Genomic DNA, 24,446 nt, shown 5'->3' on the forward strand with positions numbered 1-24,446 from the left:
TCAATTATAGATTAACTGCACTGCAATGACTATTTATAAGGTTTAACAACTTACATTCTTCAAATAATTATGTACCAAGTGAGTAACTACATGCCATTACACTATAACTACATCTTAATTGTTGTTGTGTTATGGTGTAACAACACTGTTGTAGTACAATTACTGTAAAGTGTAACTGACACTGTAGCAGTAACTCAGTGATTTTTTTTCTTTTCTTACCTGACCAGCTCTGAATGTAGCGTCCTGGCGTGTATCACATGCTCAGCCATTAGCCCAAGCGGCTCCATATTATTAATGGCTTCAGAAAGAGGCTTGAGATTATTGCTGTCTGCTGACTCCCATCTACCTGGTAATTGGTTGCGCTCCACCATTTAGCACAGATGATTTAGAGAAGCATTGATATTATCCACTGGGCCCACAGCCAAAAGCAGGGCTGCGCGACATTGGCGTGCTGCGAGGTAGCGGCGTCTGACCTGCCTCGGAGTGTGCACGCTTTAATTCCGAACAACACGCTGGATGGCTGGGGGCTTCCCTGCGAGCAGTGTGTTGAACACCGGGTTTTAACCATCAGCAGCATGGTGTGAAAGTGGGAACTTTTTTGAGGAAGTGAAACAGCCTCCCCCTGGAGCACCCCTCAGTGATCACGAGTCCAGGTTTAAATGTTTTCCCTTCCATGTCTGGAAAGGCGATTGCCATTTTTGCATGTGCTGTTGTAAAGAATGACCATCACAGTGCATTTTGGTTTGTTTTTTATTCTACACTTTCAGCCTGGGACATGGAACCCTTAATATCACATGGATGTGTCATGACTGCGGCGTCTTAGCCGGTTGTTTTCTTTTCCCTGTCCATGTGCTTTTGTTTTTCCTTGTGTTCTAGCCCTGTCCCGCTCTCCGCCCTGTCTCCGCCCACCTGATTGTCTCTACCTGCCTGCCTGCACACCTGCATCCCATCTCCTCATCAGCCTTGCCCTATATCTTCCCTGCTTGGTTCTTGTATCGTCGCTAGTTCGTCTCAGTTATCTGTTTCGCTACAAGCTGTTTTTCCTGTTCTGCCTGCCAGCCTGTTTCACCGATCTTGCCTGTTTCCCTCGACCGTGTTTTTGGATCTGTTTGGTACTGTTAGCCGTGCTCTTCTGGTTTTCCGACTTCGCCTGTTTTGACTACGTTTTCTGGATTCCCCGTATTGGCTTAATTATACTTCGCTTTGTGCACCCCATTCCGCTGTCTGCGCCTGAGTCCCTGCCCGAGTTCTGACAGTACGAACTAGCCAACTATGGACTCAGCAGACAGTAGCCAGCTGCGGTCAGTGTTAGACCGACAGGGAGCTCTGCTCAACCGACATCATAACCAGCTGGAATCGGTTAGCAAGACCCTGGAGTGCTTCGCGGCGTGCATGGACAATCTCTCAACTCACCTGCAGCACCTCCAGCTTGCACAAGACCTCCCTGCACCTGCTCCGCAACCTCTTGCCGCTCAGCCAGGAAGGGAGCCCCGTCTGCCACCTCCGGAACCGTACGCTGGTGAGCCTGGAACCTGCCGCTCCTTTTTGTCGCAATGCTCTCTGGTTTTCGAGCTCCAGCCATCCACCTTTCCCACAGACCGAGCACGAATTGCGTATGTCATCACCTTGCTCACCGGGCGTGCCAGAGAGTGGGGAACGGCAGTGTGGGATGCCCGCTCGCCTGTGTGCTCCTCCTACACCACCTTCTGTGAGGAGATGAAGCGAGTGTTCGACCGGTCCACAACCGGTCATGAGGCTGCTCGGGAGATGCTGCAGATCCGTCAGCAAGGGAGCTCAGTCTCCGACTATGCCATTGACTTTCGGACCCTTGCTGCGACCAGTGGCTGGAATCAAGAGGCCCTGTACGATGCGTTCCTCCATGGGCTTTCTGAGGAGATCAAAGACGAGCTCGTCACCCGGGATCTGCCGGCTGGGTTCGACACCCTGGTCGACCTCGCCATCCGCATCGACCACCGCCTGTCTGCTCGTCGGAGAGAGAGAGCAGAGTCTCGGGGATCAGCGGGGGAGTTTCGGAAGCCTTCCATGTCTGCTGCAGCGATGCCCTCTGTTCCGGAACCCATGCAGATCGACCGATTCCTCCGGCGGAACGTCAAAGGCGGATCCAGACCCGGTCCTGCCTGTATTGCGGCAACCCAGGGCACTTCGTCTCTAAGTGCCCAGTAAAAAGTCAGCGCTCACCCGTAACCGGGGAGATGCAGGTGAGTGCAATGCCTCTTCCAAACTCCCCAATCACTCGCCCACTGCTGTCAGCGTCCCTCTTTGTTCATGGCCAGCCACATGTGGTTGCTGTTCTTATTGACTCCGGAGCGGACGGGAACTTCATCGATGCTAGCCTGGTCCTGCAGCTTGGGTTGCCACAGGTCCCGCTCCAGACCCCCCTAGAGGCGGTTGCCATCACTGGGAGGCCACTCATCAAAATCACGCATGTTACTCCGCTGGTGAGTCTTCTGCTGTCTGGCAACCACCGGGAGGACATCGTGCTGCACATCATGGACACACCCCAAGCACCGTTAGTACTGGGACTCCCCTGGCTCTGCAAGCACAACCCCTGGATCAATTGGGTGGAGAACAGAATATCGGAGTGGAGTCCGTTCTGTGCATCTCAATGTCTCAAAGACGCTCTAGTCCCCGTCTCTGCAGCTTCCACCATCGCTGATGAGTTTCCTGACCTGTCTGGAGTGCCCCCTGAGTACCTGGACCTGAAGGGAGTTTTTAGCAAGTCTCGCGCCGCCTCCTTGCCGCCTCATCGTCCCTATGATTGTGCCATTGACCTCCTGCCTGGCACCACTCCACCCCGGGGCCGCCTGTATTCCCTGTCGCCACCTGAGACGGAGGCTATGAATAAGTACATCCGGGAGTCGCTGGCAGCCGGCATAATTCGCCCCTCGTCTTCTCCTGCCAGAGCGGGTTTTTTCTTCGTGGGCAAGAAGGACGGCAGACTCCGCCCCTGCATCGATTACCGGGGGTTAAACGCCATCACGGTGAAAAATCGATACCCTCTCCCGCTGATGTCTGTGGCGTCCGAGTCCCTGCAGGGAGCAAAGATCTTTAGTAAACTTGATCTGCACAACGCCTACCACCTGGTCCGCATCAGAGAGGGGGTTGAGTGGAAGACCGCGTTTAACACCCCGACGGGTCACTATGAGTACTTGGTCATGCCCTTCGGTCTTACCAATGCTCCTTCCGTTTTCCAAGCCCTGGTAAACGATGTTCTCCGTGACATGCTCGGCAAGTTTGTGTACGTGTACCTGGATGACATCCTCATCTTCTCTCGCTCGCCTGCTGAACATTGCCTTCATGTCCACCAAGTGCTGCAGAGGCTGCTGGAAAACCACCTGTTCGTTAAAGCGGAGAAGAGTGAGTTTCATCGGGACTCGATTTCTTTCCTGGGGTGTGTTGTCACAGCCGGAGGGGTCCGGATGGATCGTCGCAAGGTCCAGGCGGTCGAGGAGTGGCCAACGCCAACTTCTTGTTGTGAGCTCCAACGATTCCTGGGTTTTGCAAACTTTTATCGTCAGTTCATTCCTGATTACAGCTCGGTTGCCTCTCCTCTCACCTCTCTGACTGCCCCCTCCAGACATTTTTCCTGGCCTCCGGTCGCTGCAGAGGCATTCCAGGCGCTCAAGAGGCGCTTCACCACTGCGCCTGTGCTCGCCCAGCCTGATCCTGCCCGGCAGTTTGTCGTCGAAGTGGACGCCTCGGAAGTGGGAGTGGGGGCTGTGCTCTCTCAGGTGTCCGCACAAGATAACAAACTCCATCCTTGTGCCTTTTTCTCGCGCGACTTTCCACCTCGGAGCGCAACTACGACATCGGGGACCGGGAGCTGCTGGCTGTTAAGCTGGCTTTGGAGGAGTGGAGGCACTGGCTGGAGGGGGCGAGTATCCCATTTCTGGTGTGGACCGATCACAAGAACCTGGAATATCTGCGTACGGTGAAACGCCTTAATCCTCGCCAGGCTCGCTGGTCCCTGTTCTTTGCCAGGTTCGACTTTGTTCTCTCCTACCGCCCAGGTTCCAAGAACGGCAAGCCCGATGCCCTTTCTCGCCAGTCTTCCCCACCTGAGGAGGCGCCTGAGTCCAGCACCATATTGCCCGCTCGGTGCTTGCTGGCTGCGGCATTATGGGGCATCGAGTCCTTAGTACGCTCTTCTCAACAGGGTGACGCCTGCCCCAGTTCTTGTCCGGTTAATTGTCTGTTCGTTCCAGAGTCTGTTCGTTCCCAGGTCCTGCAGTGGGGACACTCCTCCAAGCTGGCCTGCCACCCAGGGGTTAGACGCACCAAGGCCCTCATCGAGCAGCGTTTCTGGTGGCCCGCCATGGAAGAGGATGTCCGCAGCTTTGTCTCCGCCTGCTCAGTCTGTGCGCAGAACAAGCCCTCCAATCACCCCCCTGCTGGACTGCTGCGCTCTCTGCCTATCCCCAAGCGACCCTGGTCCCACATCGCCTTGGACTTTGTCACCGGTTTGCCCGCGTCTGAAGGTAATACGGTTATCCTAACCGTGGTTGATCGCTTCTCCAAGTCTGTGCACTTCGTCACGCTGGCAAAGCTGCCCACGGCTAAAGAAACGGCTGAGTTGATGATCAATCATGTGTTCAGACTGCATGGATTGCCTGTTGACGTGGTATCAGATAGGGGGGCCCAGTTCACATCACGCTTTTGGAGGGCTTTCTGCAAGTTGTTGGGGGCATCTGTGAGTCTGTCCTCAGGTTTCCACCCGCAGACCAACGGCCAGACCGAGCGGGCTAATCAGCAGCTGGAGACGGTACTGCGATGTCTCGCTTCGCAAGATCCCAGCTCCTGGAGTCGGCTGCTGCCCTGGGTGGAGTATTCCATCAACTCCCTGCCATCCTCTTCCACCGGCCTGTCCCCGTTCCAGTGCTGCCTCGGCTGCCAGCCCCCACTGTTCCCAGCTCAGGAGGAGGAGGTTGGGGTCCCCTCGGCTGTGGCATTCGTCCGTCGCTGCCGGCGTACCTGGAAGCGCACCCGGACTGCACTTCTACGTGCATCTGCCCGGATCAAGCGGGCCGCTGACCGGCTCCATTCCAAAGCTCCCCGCTACGTCCGGGGGCAGCGAGTGTGGCTGTCCACACGCGATCTTCCCCTCAGGGTGGAATCCCGCAAACTGGCCCCACGCTTCATCGGTCCCTTCCCCATCGCCCGAGTGATCAGTTCCACCGCAGTCCGGCTCAAGCTCCCGTCCTCCCTCCGCCGCATCCACCCGACTTTTCATGTCTCCATGGTCAAGCCCGTCGTCCGCAGCCCACTCTGTCCAGCTCCGCGGGCCCCTCTGCCCCCCCGCCTGATCGACGGATCCGAAGCATACACCGTGCGCCGTTTGCTGGGAGTCCGGCGCCGGGGCCGCGGACTCCAATACCTGGTGGACTTGGAGGGTTACGGCCCGGAGGAACGATGCTGGGTCCCAGCCCGTGACATACTCGACCCTTCCCTCATCGCGGACTTTCGCCGGCGGTATCCTGGACTGCCTGCTGGGACTCCCGGTGGCGTCCGTAGGGGGGGGGGGGTGCTGTCATGACTGCGGCGTCTTCGCAGGTTGTTTTCTTTTCCCTGTCCATGTGCTTTTGTTTTTCCTTGTGTTCTAGCCCTGTCCCGCTCTCCGCCCTGTCTCCGCCCACCTGATTGTCTCTACCTGCCTGCCTGCACACCTGCATCCCATCTCCTCATCAGCCTTGCCCTATATCTTCCCTGCTTGGTTCTTGTATCGTCGCTAGTTCGTCTCAGTTATCTGTTTCGCTACAAGCTGTTTTTCCTGTTCTGCCTGCCAGCCTGTTTCACCGATCTTGCCTGTTTCCCTCGACCGTGTTTTTGGATCTGTTTGGTACTGTTAGCCGTGCTCTTCTGGTTTTCCGACTTCGCCTGTTTTGACTACGTTTTCTGGATTCCCCGTATTGGCTTAATTATACTTCGCTTTGTGCACCCCATTCCGCTGTCTGCGCCTGAGTCCCTGCCCGAGTTCTGACAGGATGTTTGTCCCAGACTAACAGAAGCTTCTGATTTAAAAGAGGAGAAGCTAAAAAACTACCTTACAGACTGCTAAATCCCCTGAACCTGTGTTTCATTATATTGTGTGATTAAGAAGCGTGAGAGGAACCATTAAACAGCGTTAAGTAGCTAAGTTCCTCTTTACTCAGTCATGCCCAATGTGGGAGCTTTTCTTGCCATTACCCAAGCTCTGGGTATTACCTGTGCTGTAGTGTAACTTCTGTATGGAAACAGGGCATGCCGCAGTGTTCATGTGTTAGTATATCACTTGGATTTGCTTGTTGCACGTACACTAAAAATGACTACAGTCTAGTTTAACTTCCAACCAAGCAGCCTATTCTAACAGACAGGCTTATTGTGCATTATCATACTTCGTCACAGTTTGCCTCTGGTAATTGATTCTCGATTAGTGCCTCTGTCATTGGAGTAGCAGGCTACAGATGATACAGCAGCATTTGGTTCTCAGCTTCTCGCCACAGTGCGTACAGAGAGTGTGCCGTCTCTCTGTAATGAGGGCATTATCATGCAAATGAGTCAGACACTCAAAGAAACATGGCTTAAAAGTTCACACCTTTTTAATTGATTAAGGACACCAGCTGCCTTATCCTTTCGTGGCACAGCTGGCCGTGTCTGCAAAGGTCACGATATTCAGAGACACGCTTTTGCAGGAATTCTAACTAAATATTGCCCTGCGCCACAGCGACAATAAACAACGGCGAGTGAATGCACATCATGCCGAATCTCAGGGAAAGCTGATTTTCCACCCATGAGATCAGATGAGAAAGACAGCAGGTTAAATGAATACATCTTGAGGTAGCTTTTTGTCATGGTGAATGGCAACATGGAGGAAGAAGGCATAAATCCTTGTGGTGGCCAGCTGGCTACAGACAGAGACAGCAGAGGGCTTAGTTTCATTTGTCAGTAATCCTGAACCTGTATTGTTTTATTGTATTATTGCAGGATTAACTAGCATGCCAATTCAAATAAGGATCACAAGCTGCTTCCTTCATACTTGCATGCTCTTAATGTGGCAGCCCTACTTTAGTGCTATTTGCACTAAATAATCTCATTTCAATCTCAATCTCATAAAGTCATTACAAAAAAGCAATCTCTAGTGTCTTTGTTAGAAGCAAATTTATTTCATGTAGCTAGATCTATTTGCTATAATGAAATTTGATCTGAAGTGCATAAAGGCACTGGCATTTTATTTGTTGCATTCAAATGCAGAGGAAGCAGCTGATGGTGGGGGATTCTACCTGATGTTGTCCAGCTTGTTCATCATGGCAGGTTTAGGAACATTACCATTTTAAAAGTTAGCCCTACACCCTCGCCATTTGTGGCTCATCAGCCACTAATGACATGCAGATCATCAAGGGAAAATATTGTATAACGTTTTCAAATGCAGTCTTAGGCGCAGCCATTTACCATTTATTTACCATTCTATAAAGTGTTACTTCTTTAATGATGTAACTCTAATGCTATGGCATTAAAAAATGAGTGGGTTGACAGAACCAGTAGGCTGTTACTTCCAGACCATTCAAAGCGTGGCACTGTTACTGAGTAACAGGCTTCTGCTTTCTAAAGATAATTTCTTTGGAAGCACAATTTCTAACTCTTGACAATGAACTGTTTCAGTTTCAGTCTTATGTCCTTTGATTTAATGCATTTAAAAGGCAAGTCAGAAGACCTGAATCAAAACCACTGCACTCTGTAGTCTAATGAAATGACTGATTCCATTAACTTCCTCCACATAACGAGGGAGGGAGGGTGACTAAGAATGAAAGAGAGAGGGAGTGAGAGAATTAGAAAGGGAGAGAGGCACAAAGAAGTAGTGAGGGAAAGAAAAATGGGGGGGGGGGGGGGCAAAAGAGACTTTCAGTTCTTACAAAATTAATTTACCTTTAAGTTAATTGGAATTTAAATCAGAATTGTACCGCTACTCTGTTGAAAGGGCTGTTAAATTTCATTAGAGACGCTTAGTGCTTCTGGTGCCACATGGCACCTTTTTAGTCTCTGGCAGCTTTTTGTATGTGGGGCAGAACTGATTGGTGTGGCTCTGCGGTGCAGGAGATGGGAGCGGTGGAAAACCTTAGAGGAACACGGGAGGTGCCGCAGCAGAGCTGTGAAACTGTGACACTTGCACCGGGTCGAACGTGCTCGTGGTTCGTACAGAATGTGTGCTCTCTGAACTATGTGGCGGGATGCTCATATTCCAGCAGTTTAATATCACAGCATGTAAAAACCATCATATGAATAATAACAATAAAAGATTTATAGAGCAAGAAGGCAGACAGCGTATGTACTCCAGGGCTTCAGAGCCTGAGGTAACAAGATATCAGCTAATGTAATCCATTTAGCAATCTTATTGCCGTGCTGAAAAAGAAACCTCATTTATTTGAGCTGCGCATTCAGGTTAATGTTTCAGCCCTACAAAGAGCCTTTGCCAGCATATATCTTTGAAGGCATACAGTTTGAACAAACTGTTCTCCTGTCAGAGCACAATAGTTCTCTTTAAGATGATAGGTGCTCTTCTTGCACCAAAAAAGGTGGGTGATTCCAAAGATTCCATCTTTTTTTCCCATTTTCTCCCCAATTTGGAATGGCCAATTCCTTGAATTCTGGAACATCCAATCTGTCATCATCGATGTTCGGTCCCATTGCACAACCCTCACTGTCAATCCGGGACAGCATGGACAAGCATGTGCCCTCCTCCAAGACATGTGATGACAGCCGCTGCTTCTTTTCGCACTGCGGTCCACAAGCTAAGCTAGAACAGAGATGAGTCGGAAGAAGACATTTCGTATGCAGCTTTGGCACGTGGACCACCAAAGATTCCATCTTAAACCGAGCATGCCATGCCATGCCGCACGCACGCCTCACCTGTCCTACTTTCATCCGCTGAGAGGAGCACCAGACAGCAGGCGAGGTATCAGTCCCCAGTTCAATTCCTCTCGCAGTTGGTGGCATCCTGAGCCATGCTGTCTGGACTCTTTCTCTCAGACTTTGACAGAGACAGTTAAATATGAGCCCAAAACTGCAGCCTATTCCCCATGAGGCCTCCCTTGTCCAGGGTGAGATTTCAGCAGACTGAGTTGGCGTACCACAGTTCATCATATCTCCACTTTCAAGGACACGGCGACTAGAAACTACAAATTCATCCAAAAAAAAATTACCACGGAGTACAGCAATGCAATCATTAAAGTTGACTCCTGATCCTTTTGTGATGTTATGCACAGAGTATGCATATAACAGGACTAAGTAGTGGGATTAAAACAGGACAGGCTGAAAACTGTGGAGTATGGAGTTCTCTGTTATGTAGTTACAGGAAGTTTGCTGTGTTGATGATTTTCAAAAGTTTGTCTGACAGGCATGTACAAATCAAATATCTAGATGGCTTGAAAAAGCCGAGCAAATGGAAAAACTTACAAAGCAAAATATTCAGTGCTAAATGTACATGCATACAAACATAAGAGTTCACCAGGAAAGAACACTGAGTCAATTTATTACTGAATGTAATGTAACATACTGAATGTAATATGGCTATGTTTGTGGTTTTCCACTTTTGGACAGTTTGGTTTGGTCCCCATCATCCTTCAGAACCTGTGAATCAGTGTCAGCCAAAGCCCCCCGTAATCTCATTTCATGTCGTTTCTCAGGCACTGTAATCGGGGGACAATTACCCTCAAGACTTCTGCCACCAGTACCCCAAAAGCTGCAAATGAAAGTAATCATGTGGAGGCATACAATGTCTCTCCATTACAAATTCAATTTGGAAATGTAATATTTCACATATTTCTGTGCACAGGTGCCGAGCGTGCGAGGTGCGGGGAATATGAGGCAAAATAAATCGCCTTTTTTGACAAGACACATAAATCATTTTCACACGTGTTTCTGCAAGCTTTTCCCTCACAAACTATGAGAGAGTATTTTTTTGCATGTGTAATAGCACAGTATATGCCTTAAATAACATGTATGAAAATTCTGAAAATTGCAGACATACTAATAACTTGATGTATTTGAATGTACCTTAGATTTTTGGGGTGTTGTATTTGAACATACTGTACTGCCCTCTTTTCTAAAGGAGCACATTAAAACCCCCTTGAGGTGCTGAAACCTTGGGTCATGTTGACCTGTTGCCTATTGCCACTGAACACCATGAGGAGATCAGTCCACGTGAATCAGCCATATGCTCTTCTAGAGAGGAGGAGGGGGGAGGGAAAAAGCAGCTGTTTCATTCATTTAAGGTGCTAAGAGGCTGCTGTCCTCCTTTGCTAATGAAAAGGGGTTCCTTGAAGCAGCTCAGCCGTTTGTGCCTAATGAGCCAGGGTGAAAGTGTTCATGGCAAATGTGGAAAGGGACGTGATCGAGGGCTTCTCTTTATGGGGTTGGGCGTTCGCATATACAGACCCACCAAATCCTGCTCCTGGCTCCCTCCCCCCTCTCTCTTATTTTTATTAATTATTTAATGTTTATTTTATTTTAACAGGCCCAGCTCATCTGCCTGCTCTCTGACTTCGTACCTTGGACTCCTTCAACACACCCGCCAAGTGGGACACCCTTCATTCCATGTCTTTTCTTTTTCTGTTGTTTCGACAGAAAGTAATGGCTGCAGTTCTGTTTTCAACAATTCCTGTATATTTCATAAGACGTTGCCAACGAGCCAAGAGGATGTATGTCTGATGGCAAACTCTGTTTAGTGCTTGTACATGATTAGTTTAAAACTGTCTACAGGTCCACCATGTTTTGAAGCATGAATGGGCAAAGTTCTCTGGATGCACAGAACACGTGCAGAATTGGGTTCATCTCCTTCCACAGCAGGTGTGATATGGCCTTTTTCAGCAGTTGGGCTGGCAACCTGAGGACTGCAGGTTCCCATCCCCACCTCCACACTGCTGTTTTCCTGCAAATTTTGCAAGTTTATCTTTTTACCCAGCATTCAGTGGCCGGTTGCCTGGTAGACTGATAGAGGCGGAGAGCTCCGTTGCTGAACGGGTGTGTTTGTGGAGGAGATGGTAGGAGATGTCTCCCGCTTGTCGCGTTGCGTCTGTACTGTGCCAACTTGCAGTCTGCTGGAGACAAGGAGGTCTCAAGGATGTGTCATAGGCAGATTAGCCCTAATTAGTACTTCCGCCACTGTATCGCCACTCTGCAATTAGGGCTCATTTGCACGAGAGAGGGGAGCCCATCAAGGAGAATGTTTTTTTTTTTTGGGATGGGTCTCCTACCAGCATCAATGCAATGAGTCAGGCAGAGGAGATGAGCAGTTGGGTGTGGGAAGCAACATATATCTGTGCGCAACCAGACAGAATGTGTACCTGCCGTGTTTTTCTGTTTCCTCCCTTTTGTGTGAATGTGCAAGCGTGTGTGTGCGTGTGTGTCTGTGTGTGGGTGAGAGCCTTTTCTCTTTCTCATTGCATATCACAAAATCTTCCTCTAAGACTGGATTTTTTCCTGTCCATTTCAGTGAAGTCTAACCCTGGGGCAGAGTAAGTGACAGAGAACATCAATAAACATGCACATTTTGTTCAAAAACACACCACAGTCTGTTCCCCATAATCTCAATATTCAAGTCTGTATTCTCATACATGTCTGAATCTGGAAAAACTCTTGAATATCAGGGGCCAAATGTTGCTTGAATTTCCACATTGTGAAATGCCTCACGATGTACCTCATGCCCTCCGTCATCCTGCTTTGCATTCTAAGTATGCTTTGCATTGCTCAGTGTGCGTTTCTGGTTAGCATGCTGCATGCTGTGTCCGCAGTCAATGCTGTGGCCTTGGTGTTATACCGCTGACAAAGGCATTACCATTGGGCATCTCAACAAGGCTCCTCCCCTTGAAGCATACTGACACCATGAGTGCAGAAAATGCTGCCCTAGACCAGCACAGTATCACGGTTGGTTAAGCAGAGGCTTGTTCTGCTTTAAGTTATATTTATAAACCTGCAATGAAATAGACAGATTTCCTGGGGGTGATAAATGAATAAGCTGATGGAGACAATCACACCAGGTCATACTGCCTGGATATTATCTGGATATTATCTGGCTCAAAAGGCCACTTCTCCTCAAAAGGCTACTTCTCCTTATGTAGCCTGGTGTGGATCATATGTGCAGTGTGCCATTGCAGTTTTTGGCATATTAACACATTCTACAAGAGTGCAAGATCCTCTTGTTGAAGTCCACAACCTCTTGAACGCATCATGGCCTCTCTATAAAGCCTTATTCAGGTCACACAAAGGGCCCTGAAATGACACCAGCCCTCAGACTTGAATGTAGTGATGCTGTATCTACCATTATGCTGGTATATATGGTATCATTTACTATGATTACTGCTGCCATCTTGAATCTTAAGCCGAAAGCTATCTTGAAACGTTCAGTTTTTCAGATGCTGGCTTAACGGGTCTCACACAGTGTCTCATTCCCTAGGCACCAGGAACCAGAGTATCAGGGATAAATGGGCAGCTGTCAGCGTTTAGTTCTCACTGAACCATTTTGACAAACTGGGAAGGACAGACTCAGCCTCTAGCCCACCATGCGTTATGAAATCACCTTGTTAATGAAACATTATGAGAAGGCTTTTTTACAGCTCTTACTTCTAGAAAGTCACACAGGTGTTCAAGCTTCTCCACATGGAAGGGAAATCTCTGAAGACAGTCCTCATTGAAAAATGTATCCGCAAGTCCGATCTGAAAATCTTAATTTTGATTTTGACTGTGTTGGTTTTCCTGAGAGGAAGAAAAGAAAAAGGAGAGGCAGGAAAGTAAAATAGTATCAAAGATGTGTCATCCTCACTGCGCATCAATTTCATGGTGCTGGCTCGAGTGAAACCACACAAAAAATCAAAAGGCATTCCTTTGCTCTGGCATTGGTCCGATCCGCTGAGATTATTAGGCTCTGAATGAGTAGGTTGGCTCTTTTGAAGTAGCTGAACGAGACTGAAATCATACTTCCTCTGTAGGGGGACCTTCCCAATTTCCCGGTCTTGCATTAGTAATACCGTGGGGTCCCCCCAATAGTCCTCCCCGCCCCCGCATGATAAAGAATAATGTTTAAATGGATGGCTTGCAGAGAAGGTGACAACTTCTCCAGAGTGAGGGTGCACGAGCAGTGATAATGGATATGGCACGGCAGGCCTGGGGTGAATTTAAAAAGCCTGTCAGAGAGTCGCACTGCGATAACACCCCACAGGTGTGATCAAACACAAGCAACATCCACTCTTCTGCTCTGCAGGAGGGGTGGGCAGGTGGTGGTGGGGGTGTAGGAGGGTATTCACCGTGGACGTTTCTGCCAAGCTCCCCCCTCTTCAAAACATGAATTAGACATAGAGGGCAAAAGTTGTGTAAAAAAACCCATTCCAGACATGTTCTGAGCCAAAGAAGTTCACTTTGCCTTTTATTTGAACATATTTCTGTGTGGTTAATTAATGCCATCTGTTTCACAGAAGAGCGTCTCTTCTGTGGAGGCGTGGAAGAGAGAGGGAGAACGTTTGCTCGCACACAATGCGGCAAAGATTACCTCTCTGCCTGCATGCTGAGGTGAACACAGCTGTTCAAACACAAAACTATCAAGGCCTGGGGAAGTGTTCCGTCCAGGCCAAGAAGAAGGATACTGTCAACTCAACTCCAGTTTGGAGTGACAATGACTTGGTGATATTTTTCTTCTAGTGCACTAATCTCATCTTTAAAAGGAAAGCTATCAAATTAGTTTTCTTTTCATTGGGTTTCATCTGGAAAGAGAAACTGTGTGTGGCAGATCTGCCATTAGAAATATTTCTTTATTTTCTTTCAGCTGGAAGAATGAGGACTTCTTGGTTTAACTGTTCACTCGTACCAAGAGTAGCGTCAGCCAGCCTACTACACTAAATTGTAATTACTTTCTGAGAACAGGAAACTTATCAGTAAATACCAGGTACGACTGACAGTTTTGACTTTCAAATGACGTCTGCTTGGTGCTGCTGGTGCTGGTATTGTGCTTTTTACAGGCTAATCTCTCTGTCTCCACCTGTCTGTCAGGCTTCAGGAGGAGTTGTTCTCTGAACATTTGCAGGTGGCAGGGAGCTGAGAGGCTGGCAGATGCCAGTGGGGCCAGAGCGGTTTGGGAGTTGAACCTCAGCCTCCATCATCTGGAGGGAAATGTGACAGAATTTTGGATTCATTGCCAACGAGTCAGACACAATTGCTGTTGACCTCCAGATTTTCTCATGTATATTGGCTGTATATTGAGAAAGAAGAAAATGCCCCCTAAAAAAGGGGAGAAGAAATGACCTGAGCATGTAAATCTCAACATACACTATATGGACAAAAGTATTCGGACGCCTGACCATTACACCAACAGGGACTGTAATGACATTGTATTTAAATACAGTAAATATACATTAATATGGAGTTGGTCCCCCTTTTGCAGCTATAACATCTTCCACTCTTCTTGGAAGGCTTTCCACAAGATTTTGGAGTGTTTCTGTGGGAATTTGTGCCCATTCATTCTGTAGAGCATTTATGAGGTCAGACACTGATGTTGGACGAGAAGGCCTGGCCCGCAATCTCCGTTCCAGTTCATCCCAAAGGTGCTCGATGGGGTTGAGGTTAGGGCTCTGTGCAGGCCAGTCAAGTTCCTCCACACCGAACTCATCAAACCATGTCTTTAAAGTCCTTGCTTTGTGCACTGCGGCACAGTCATGTTGGAATAGAAAAGGGCCTTCCCCAAACTGTTGCCACAAAGTTGGAAGCATAGCATTTTCCAAAATGTCTTGGTATGCTGAAGCACTGAGATTGCCCTTCACTGGAGATAAGGCGCCTAGCCCAAACCCTGGAAAACAGGTGTGGCCAAATACTTTTGTCCATATAGCGTAGATTGATCTGTCTTTCTCAGGTGCAAATATTTATCTTATTTTCTTTTTCTTTGACTTCAGCTAGAGGAAGCAGCAATTGAAACAGTTACCCTCAACGACTGGCTAATTTCCCAAGTCTCACTCAGTGAGGGGCACCTGCGATAACAAACTTCACCACTGGTGGGCAAAAATCACAGAGGAGTAATTGCAGCCTTCGAGCGGCACTAATTTTGTTGTCATCACAATTGACAGTCAGCACCATATGCTGGCACAATATGCTTGCAGTGAAGATTTCTGGGGAGTTCACCATGTGTAGGAAAAAATGAGATGTCACTGTATCTTTTATAGCTGAGCTGTGGCCTATTGTGTTAATGCATTAATGTATCATGCCACAGCCATGTGCTTTGCTCCGGATAAGATCTGCTGAGTAAATAAATGTAAATTAATTTTGTAAATTTTAGAGAGCTTTTGATTACTAACAAAGCATATAGCTAATAGTCTTACATCATCTGGGTCTTAAAAGTGGAAAATTGTCAGTTCCATAGGAAAAGATGTCTGTGGGCAGGCATGTATAGGCATAATGAAAAATCTCCCATTTAAACATTTCTTTCATGGCTTCATATATTCATCCCAATCTCCAAAGCATATCCTACTTCAAAGAAAGCTATTCTGTTCTGAAGTGGCAGACCCTATGCATCCTCGAATGTATATGCAGGGAGTCATTATGTAGATAGTGTGAATGCTGACTAAAATATAATAACCATGACTAACGCAAGAGGGAAAATGCATGGATTTGCCAGGTACCAGGATGGTTATCTGTCTATTACATGTCAACCAGGAGGAATCCTGTCCAGCAGCTGTGTTTGCTCAGAGGACAGGAGGAACTGTGCAAGCCCAGACTCATGTTGGGTCACTAATCACCCCCATTGGCATGCTTGCTCCAACAAGACAATCTCACAGATGGCTGTTATGTGTTTTGCAATGCTTCCGAGAGAGCCACCCTCGTTATCTCCAAAGCGATGTTGGTCAGAGACGGGTGATGCCGCTTGTACGGTCCTGGTATCTGCTTTGTGAAGGGAACGTGAGCAAAGTAAATCAAAGCCTCTCCACTCGCAACCATCGCCTGCGTGATGCACACTTCATATTTGCAACAAAACTACACTGGTGCCATTAGCACTCTGGTGTTCTGCTGAGAAACACGTGTTGTTCTGAAACAAGTGAAATGTCTTAGACTGGGAATAGTGTTCATCTGAATGGGGCACCACACTGGTATGCGCTGTATTATAACATGATTATATGCGAACATAAAGTCAGTGGTGTTCATATCACTTTCATATCAGATATAGCTTAAGATCAAAAAAGCCTGGGCATCACAGAGGAAGTGATGTAAATGACATGGTGGAGGTATTTGGATGAACCATTGTGAAATATGGCAAGAAGGGGGCAACTTTGAGACCCAGGGAATCACTCACAATATGCACATATGCACAAATTTGATCTTTACGTTTTTTATGGGAGCATTGCAGTTTTGAATTTAACAATATCAACATGTAAGTTCTGATGAACAAGTCTGCATGATTGTTCTGGGCTCTGGGCCAGGAATGTGGCATTGCATATCATTTGGTATTTTTCCTACTCTGAATGTCCAGGCTGGGCAGCTAATATCTAAGCTGGAGCAAGTAATATTGTTTTCTCCCCAGGGCTGGTACCTTGCTAATTAGAGGAAGTTATGAACAATCCAGAGAAAGCCATGAAAAGAGATTTATCTTTGAAGTGTTGGCTGCACTGGTAATCAAAATCAGAGCTGTAAGACTCCCCTGAATCATCTTAAAATCTACAAAACCATTCATAATTTTGCCACTACTCTCTAAACATATAGTATGAATTAGAGGTATTTTATGACTTTATGTATGTAAACCTCCTATCTGCTGAGATGCAATTACCATGCTCAAATGACCAACACACCACAGCAATACCTATGCACTTTCATGTGAATGTTTGTATATCTCTAAACCAGCTTGTATAGACAACTCAGAACATCAAATTGATTTCATAGTGCATATGTAAATCTTTATCCCCCTCATATCAAACTGCTGTTGCTATATGTATGTTTATCCTGGCACATACTGATTTGGATCTCTAGCTTGCCAGTGTGTGTGACCGTCTGCAACCCCCTCAAAAGGCTCGAGATACCAAGCTTGAAAGAGAAGAGTGCTGTGAGCGGTACTGGTGCTCTGCTGTCTGAACAAAGGCAAGGTCAGTCCCACAAAACACCAATGCGGAAAGCCAAGACATCAAGCCCCTCAGGGTGAACACGACCAGGCCAGGAGATAAAAAAGGTAATTAAACTGGACACACATCAACAATTGCCATCGGTGAGAGGGGGGTTTGGGGGGAGGGAAAAAAACATCCTTAAGGAGCAATGGGAAGAAGGGAGCATTGAAATGAACACTGGAGGGAAGGTTTATGCATTTATGTGGGCTCAAGAAAATGAGAATTCCTGACTGTCACCGTAAGATTCTGTTAAACCACTGACTGTGCTGTAGAACTTACTGAGTTCAGCCTGTATTTACAAAATCCTTCAGCAGAAGTGAGAACAGACAGTTTACATGCCAGTGCGTTGAAGCATTAGACTGCTTGGATTCCTGGTTCACAGCCAGAAGCAAACACATGACAGCACAAGAGCAATATCATTACCCCTTTTCGTCCTTGTATCATTATAAATTTGCTTAGTGGACATTTTATGTATCAGCATACTACAGCTTACCTTTGATGCATTATTTGTCTATAAATGTGACTGAGTGTTTTGACGGACAACCAACCAATTTCCCTTCATTAACCACTGCCTCACACTCCCGCCTGTCAGGATTTAGCACCATAGCACATGTAGACACTGGAACAGTGCACAAAACTCACATAAAATTGTTTTTCATCTCCTAAATTCTTCGGACTGTATCTGACTGGGCCACGCCCATGTCCCAGCAAGGACTGGAAAAAAATCTGCCCTGTCTCCATCTCCGCACACTGACGTGCATGGCGGAGCTCCGATCTGAGAATGATTGACAGGCGAGGTAAATATGGCCAGCAGATAAATCTTTGGAGCTGTGAGGGATTGATAAATGGCATCAGTGTTTGCCATGAGGAGAAATGAAAAAGAATCCCCCCCCCAATGTGTATTTATTGCTGCTGCTCAGTCCTTTCATCAGATAAATCTGTTCCTGGGCCAGTCGGTCAATCTTTCTCCCCCACTTGGACTATCCATCACAGAGGGAGGCAAGGAAAGAAAGGGTGTGTGTATGAGAGAGAGAGAGAGAGAGAGAGAGAGAGAGAGAGAGAAGAAAGAGAGAGAGAGTGTGTGTGTGTGTGTGTGTGTGTGTGTGTGGTTTGGGGGTGAGATGAGGATGGGGAGTCGGAGGTGGTCCAGAGGCCCTGAGCCACCTCTCAGTTTTCAGTTGTACAGCAGCTATAATTCACAACTTCAACCATCTCCTGTCCTGCCCAGGCCTAACAGCTGCTGCTGTGTGCTGTGCCAGTGTAACGCTGTCCAAACACACTGAACAGGTTTAAAGGGAACGCTTCCGTCCCAGCAGATGGATACTTGGCCATCCGGGGGGTCTACCAACAATCCTCATTTGATAAAATACATGCATTAAGAGTCAAATGATGAAGTCGGCGGGGGCTTTGTTTTGGCTGCATGCTATTCCTTTAGATACATGTGGAATGACTCAGTTTAACTGTTAATTAGTTGCAGTTTTAAATAAGCTGACATGCTTCAGATTGTACCCTGGCCGTGAGCTCAGATTGTCCTTGAAGTGCACATCAATGTAGTCCATTTTAAGGGGCAAATGTACAATAAGACACCCAACAGACCCTGAGTGCTGGTCCAGGTAGATTACTGTACAGCTGCCACTGAACACTGTATGTCTGTGTACTGTGTGGGGGTTGGAAATCATTTGATGTTTTCTGGAAAAGGTTAATTTGTATTTGTATAGTGCAGGTGAGAAAGGAAGCAGATACACAGCTATGTGCCGTACACAGGAAGAACTGCCAACAGGAAGTTCCTGTCAAATGATTGTACATACTGTAGGAAGTGGGCATGTCCAGCTCATCCTGCCAGGGCATCTGTCCCATTATGTCCACTGAATGCTGTGCTGTGGAAACAGAAGAGAGACACACCTGCTGAGTTCTGATATTTCAGCCCTACTTACATCATTGCCTGCACAAATTACTTAAATCTATCTACTAACTCATATAAAGCTACTAAATTACTAGTATTTTCAACTGTGTGTACACATACATGTGCGCACACACACTCACATACACACACAAGCTTAATTAATTTATTATTGTATTTTATTAACTATTAATTATCATTTATAATATAGTAAAAAGCAAGGCTGGTGTGAAAAAAAATGTTTTTTATCTTGGTGTGAAACTGAAAATTACAAGAATTTTTAATATAAAAATTAAATTAAAGATTTTTATTGCTATTTTTTGTAGTATTACTATTCGTTGACATGTAATATTATGAATATGATAACTATCACTTCTGTATTGTTGTAAATGCATTATTACATTATTTCCATCCCCCATTGAGGCGTGGTGGTGGGAGTCCTGCATGCCATCACTGTGTCCCAGCATGACAAATGCCATGACTCCCTACTCGGCAGCAGCGCACTGGGGAACCCACTTTATTCTAAAACTAGGTCTGGAAATGAGTGCCATGGTCTCTCACCAGCCCAGGAAGCAGGAGAGGACACTGCGGACAGACCAATGAAAATTCAACTGAAATGTACAAACAGGTCTGTGGATTGAGCCGGCAGCCAACTTTTCAAAAAAAAAAGAAAGAAAAAGGAAAAAAAAAGCGGTGATCTTAAGGTAACTGCCATAGCAAAAGAAAGCTACCTTTGAGATGTCCTCGTCCAAGCGTGACAAACCCCGACGAGATGAAGTTGTGAGGGTCCAGCCCCCCGCTGCGGTAATTTTCTTTACTGTAGTGTCCTGAGGAAAAAGAGACAGGAATTAGACACGGCCAGGGTAGAAGACGATGTAGTGTTATTACTCTGCCATCATTACTGGTTCTGTGTTTTCTGAATGCAATACTGCATTTTATACAAAGTTTGGGTTGTTCATTTTTATTGACTTCAAAGATTCTGTTTACACTACACCCACACACATACACAGACTCATGAACAAGTGGATATGTATACACTTACACAAGCATATTCACACACACGCACAGACAGGGAATTTGATATCTTTGTCTATGACGAATGGGGTAGCATTTTTTCCTGAGATGTTTAACAGCACAGAGAATGCACCATGAGAGAACATAGTCCAGGTAACATATCTGGGTTAATCAACCAATCACTGCTAATTCAGCCATGGAGAAGTTAATGACTTAATACAAAGCGATAACTGTAGGGTTACATAATGATTATTCTTGCTTTTGCACTTCCACTTGTAAAATACATAACTTATGAATGTACAAGTATACACAACCAGTGGGAAATGGCAATGATTGGGGGCTGTGGATGGATGGGTAGGAGGAGGTTCTACTGAAAAAGATAAGCTCAGAGCAGCTCATTTAAAAAAAATGGAAGAAATGAACTGGGACTGTGAACTTGTTCAAAATTCAAAATTGTGAACTATGTACGTGAACTTGTTCATTTTAATTTGTGTGAACTGAACTTTGAACTAGCTCTTGTGAAGTGTGAACTTGCACAATACTGCTGGATTGTCAACCAACTACCTAAATCAGTTAAAAGAATTCAAACTGAGCTACCAAGCTCCTTCATTTAACCCAGAACTTCCCAGATCAATCAAAACTTGGCAGTTAGCATTGGATGAACGGATGAATTAATTTAACAACAGCTATGAAATGAATATAGCTGTCTGGATGTCTCCATAGCTGCTATTTGGAATGTCAACCCTGATTCATGCAGTATTGATGCTCTCCTTTGACTTGCTGGATGTTATACTGAGTGTTGTTGTGTCTAAACAGTTACAAATCTGAGCTGCATGTTTTGACATGTTTGTGTGAGGTAAGAACACACAGCCAAAAAAAATGAAATACTGAACTTAAAGGAGCCCTTTGCCTGTGGTAGAATGATTGCTATTAATTTAGATATTTAGTACTTCCAAATGGGGAGTTTTCATTTATTAGCTGAATTTATGGTTGTTTAACAGGGATTTCAATTTTTTCTATGCAAGCATATGATTTTTACACTTTTGAGCTGTAAGCCTTTTTTTCTCAATCTATGCTACAGACCTTTGGCACGAAAATTCACTCCATATGAGTGCCACGTTTTTTAACCTTTACATAACCAGCAAGGTCAAACGCAATCCCCTTCCATTTTTATGCCAATGCAACACATAATGGGCAGTTCAATGTAGAAGGCAACCATACTGAGAACTGAGGATTTGGACCTTGGCCAGGATCCATGGGGTTAACACCCCTGCTCTCACCCCAAAGAGCTGCAAGGTCTTTTCATCATCCAAGGGAGTCTCGAGCCCCCAGTGCGATTCAGAACTGCAAGGAGTCGGGGACGACGGTGGAGTGGGGTGAAGGTTATTGCTGGAGGGCAGTGAGCTCCTGCAACAGAAGTACTCTGTCTGGCTTGACAGCCGTGAATCTCTGCACAGAGAATCTAGGACACCTTAGTAGGGCACCGAGCAGGCGAGGTGAGACTGGGGAGCAGGGATCTGGAGACTGGCAGAAAGTAGGAGGAACGACACAACCAAGCACAGAAAAAAAGATGACTTATCTCTGGACAAGAACAGCAGACATCTTCCTCAAAAGACATTCACTTGTCCAATCTTGATTTTTAGCTAGAACTTTCCGGGGTGGCAGGGATCCACATCAGGTAGGGGATTCGGTCCAAACTTTATATGGCATTAGTCTTTCTCTTTCTCCACCACCCCCTTACTTGCAGAGTTTAGAGGGGCAAACAATTACATCTTCTTGTTAAAAGTTGCCTATTTAGAGACTGTGTAATCGATCCATGACGAGGACAAAGGAGCTATCCTTCCTGCTGGGACACAATGTACCACTAGTAACAATGATAGTACCCATGCCCAGTCACCCACCCCAGTAAGCTGGGTGGGTCATATAAGCACATCTGATACAGTCCCATAGCAGACTACCCACATCATTTTGCAAATCTCACCAAATACAAAATCACAGAGCAACCTCTTTTTTTGTTGGGTTGATATTTATATTTGTCAGCTGAAAAATTGTTGTAAGAGTTGGGAGTTAACATCATCATTTGGCCAGGAGCTGACCCACACATGACCCCCAAGTCTTGGTGTTAATTCAGGGCCTCCCCCTCTCTCCTCCTGGTCTCCCCACAGTCCTCTCCTCTCCCTCTGATCCCATGACAAGGATACTACAGCTGTTACAGGAGCTGCAAGGCGGGTGCTGCAACCAGAACAAGCATATTGAGGGCTATCACTCCTCCTGGGAAGCGTGTAAGCTCGAATGTGTCACTCATACATTATTTCCAACAACTCCACACGAAGAGCCAATCAAACAAAAACAGTCTTTCTATTTCAGACATCTCCTGAAATGAGTATTCTTCTGTTACTGAGATGAAAAGCACAGTTTTTCTATGCCCACCCCACAAGCTGTGAAATCATATACAAATTGCTCTGAGATCAGTTGCCAGCGGGACCTGTCTGTCTGTTTTAAAAAGCTACACCTCTAATGCACAAAGAGGGGCTTTTGGGTGGGCTGTCTATCAGGTTATCAACTGCTGTGCAGTGACAAACACATGGAGCTTGCAGGAGTGGTAGCACTGGTTTAATTAAGCTAATTAATAGCTCAATAGCTACATCAAGTGCTTGAGTGTTGAGGTGGAAAAGAACCCCAGGAATGCTGTCCTCTGGGACCAGAGCTGTGTACCTTTGAGCTACTTAACAATCCAAACTGGAGTGTCTGCGGAGCCCAGAACTGATAGAATTGACACCCTTAAGGCAAATGTTGCACAGCAGCTCTTATCTCCATTGATATACTTCTTACAAAATCTGAGCAAAAAACACAAACTGATTTAAGTGAGAAACGGCTGTCTTTTTTTTTTAACAATGCTTATTCTAGTTAAAATAGTTTTTCTGTCTCCCTCTGTCTGAACACAACCCCCCTTCCTCAGCAAATTCATACACTGACTAGCATTATGGGGTCTGAAGGCACAGTAATGCTGCACAGTTGTTTGTGTGTGTGGGGTGGGGGTACTGTATTGTATCACTGTTGGGGTTAAAATAGACAATGGGGAATTTCCCTTGCAGGTCTTTGGCCTCTCTCACTGCAGAGAAATGAAATTTGAGACCAAAGCCCAAGAAGGAAGAGACAGGAGCAGAAAGAGAGGACAAATGAACATGTCAACAAACGGCAGCTGGCCCAGACATAGAGCCACTTGCTTTGTGAAGGAGTAATTGCAAGCTTGGGTACTTCTCTTGATGACAGATCCCACTGCATTATCTGTGGTCAGTTCAGTCTGTTGGAATGAGTCATGGTAGCTGAAAACCATTTGAAACGAGGATAAAGAATCTTGGATGTGAAGGATCTGACAGATGAAATCTGGGCTCAACTCTGAGCAGCAGAAAACTGCATGAAGGGGCGCTGAGGAGGCTGGAGGTGCAGGTGGACAGGTCAAGGCACTGCAACACAAAAGTGATCCATCTTCCAGAAGCACCTGAAAGTGCCAGGCCAGAAGCACTTCTTTCCTGAATAAGTGGCTGCCAAGTAACTAGCATGGAAGAGAAAAACAGTGGAGAGAAAACTAATGGAGGACACAGGGGATGAGCCACTGCACTGAGAGAAGTGTATATTCAGCTCTGTGACTACAGTATGGTGATCAAGAGGGCATGAAGCAAAACACGCTAAGAAAGAACACACTGTCAACATCAGTGGTGACAGAATCCACAACCAGCCCCTAAAGACAGAGAGTGGGATAGAACATGCACTGATTTACCCAGCTATCCCAGATCAGACACCAAGATCTAAACAGTAGTTTCTAAGACTGTGTTTGCTACAAAGTACGTAATCCCTGCAGAACTTTTGGCACTGGGTCTGAGATGTGTAACCTGCTTGGATGTTTCAGTCATGGAAGTTTTGTTATAAGAGTTAGAGAGCAGAGTTTACTTTTCCATGGCAAAAAAGGGCAATTTGACCCTCCACAGCAAGGTCATACTGACTTGCATGATATGTTAGTGTTAGACCATCGGCCAGACTGTGTGTAAGGTACATACCATTATAGCCTTTAAACTACTAAATTTATAACATACTGTTGCACTTCATATCGTTATGACATTGCTGCCAACCGCTTTGCCCCCCCCTATTATCTGTTCTGTCGAAATGACAATAATAACAGCATGTGTTATGGTTGCTGGGTTGTGGGTGCTGATGTCATTAAAAGCCTAATTACACTGGAGTGACTGTTAGCTGCTGAGCTTTGTCAGTCCGGATAATGTGAAGTAATACAAGGAAGAATTCATAGTGTTTGGGTAGGAATTTACTGTAAAAGTTGAAAAATGTTAAAGCACACAGATAATGATCTACGTCTGACTTATTCACCCCCGTTACATTCCCCGTAAAGATTTGCA

General features: G+C 46.3%; 1 protein-coding gene across 1 annotated transcript in view; it reads right to left on the reverse strand.

Moving 5' to 3' along the window:
* LOC118794847 (protein shisa-6) overlaps positions 1-24,446 on the reverse strand; it is a 76,561-nt gene that overhangs the window by 35,279 nt on the left and 16,836 nt on the right. Inside the window, exons 3-4 of the mRNA XM_036553131.1 lie at positions 19,752-19,847; positions 18,929-18,997 (exon numbers count right to left, since the gene is read on the reverse strand). Of these exons, the coding sequence (XP_036409024.1) occupies positions 18,929-18,997; positions 19,752-19,847 (165 nt within the window). The remainder of the gene's footprint in view (positions 1-18,928; positions 18,998-19,751; positions 19,848-24,446) is intronic.

The sequence above is a fragment of the Megalops cyprinoides genome, chromosome 19 (genome assembly GCF_013368585.1).
Source record: "Megalops cyprinoides isolate fMegCyp1 chromosome 19, fMegCyp1.pri, whole genome shotgun sequence".
Classification (NCBI taxonomy): Eukaryota; Metazoa; Chordata; class Actinopteri; order Elopiformes; family Megalopidae; genus Megalops; species Megalops cyprinoides.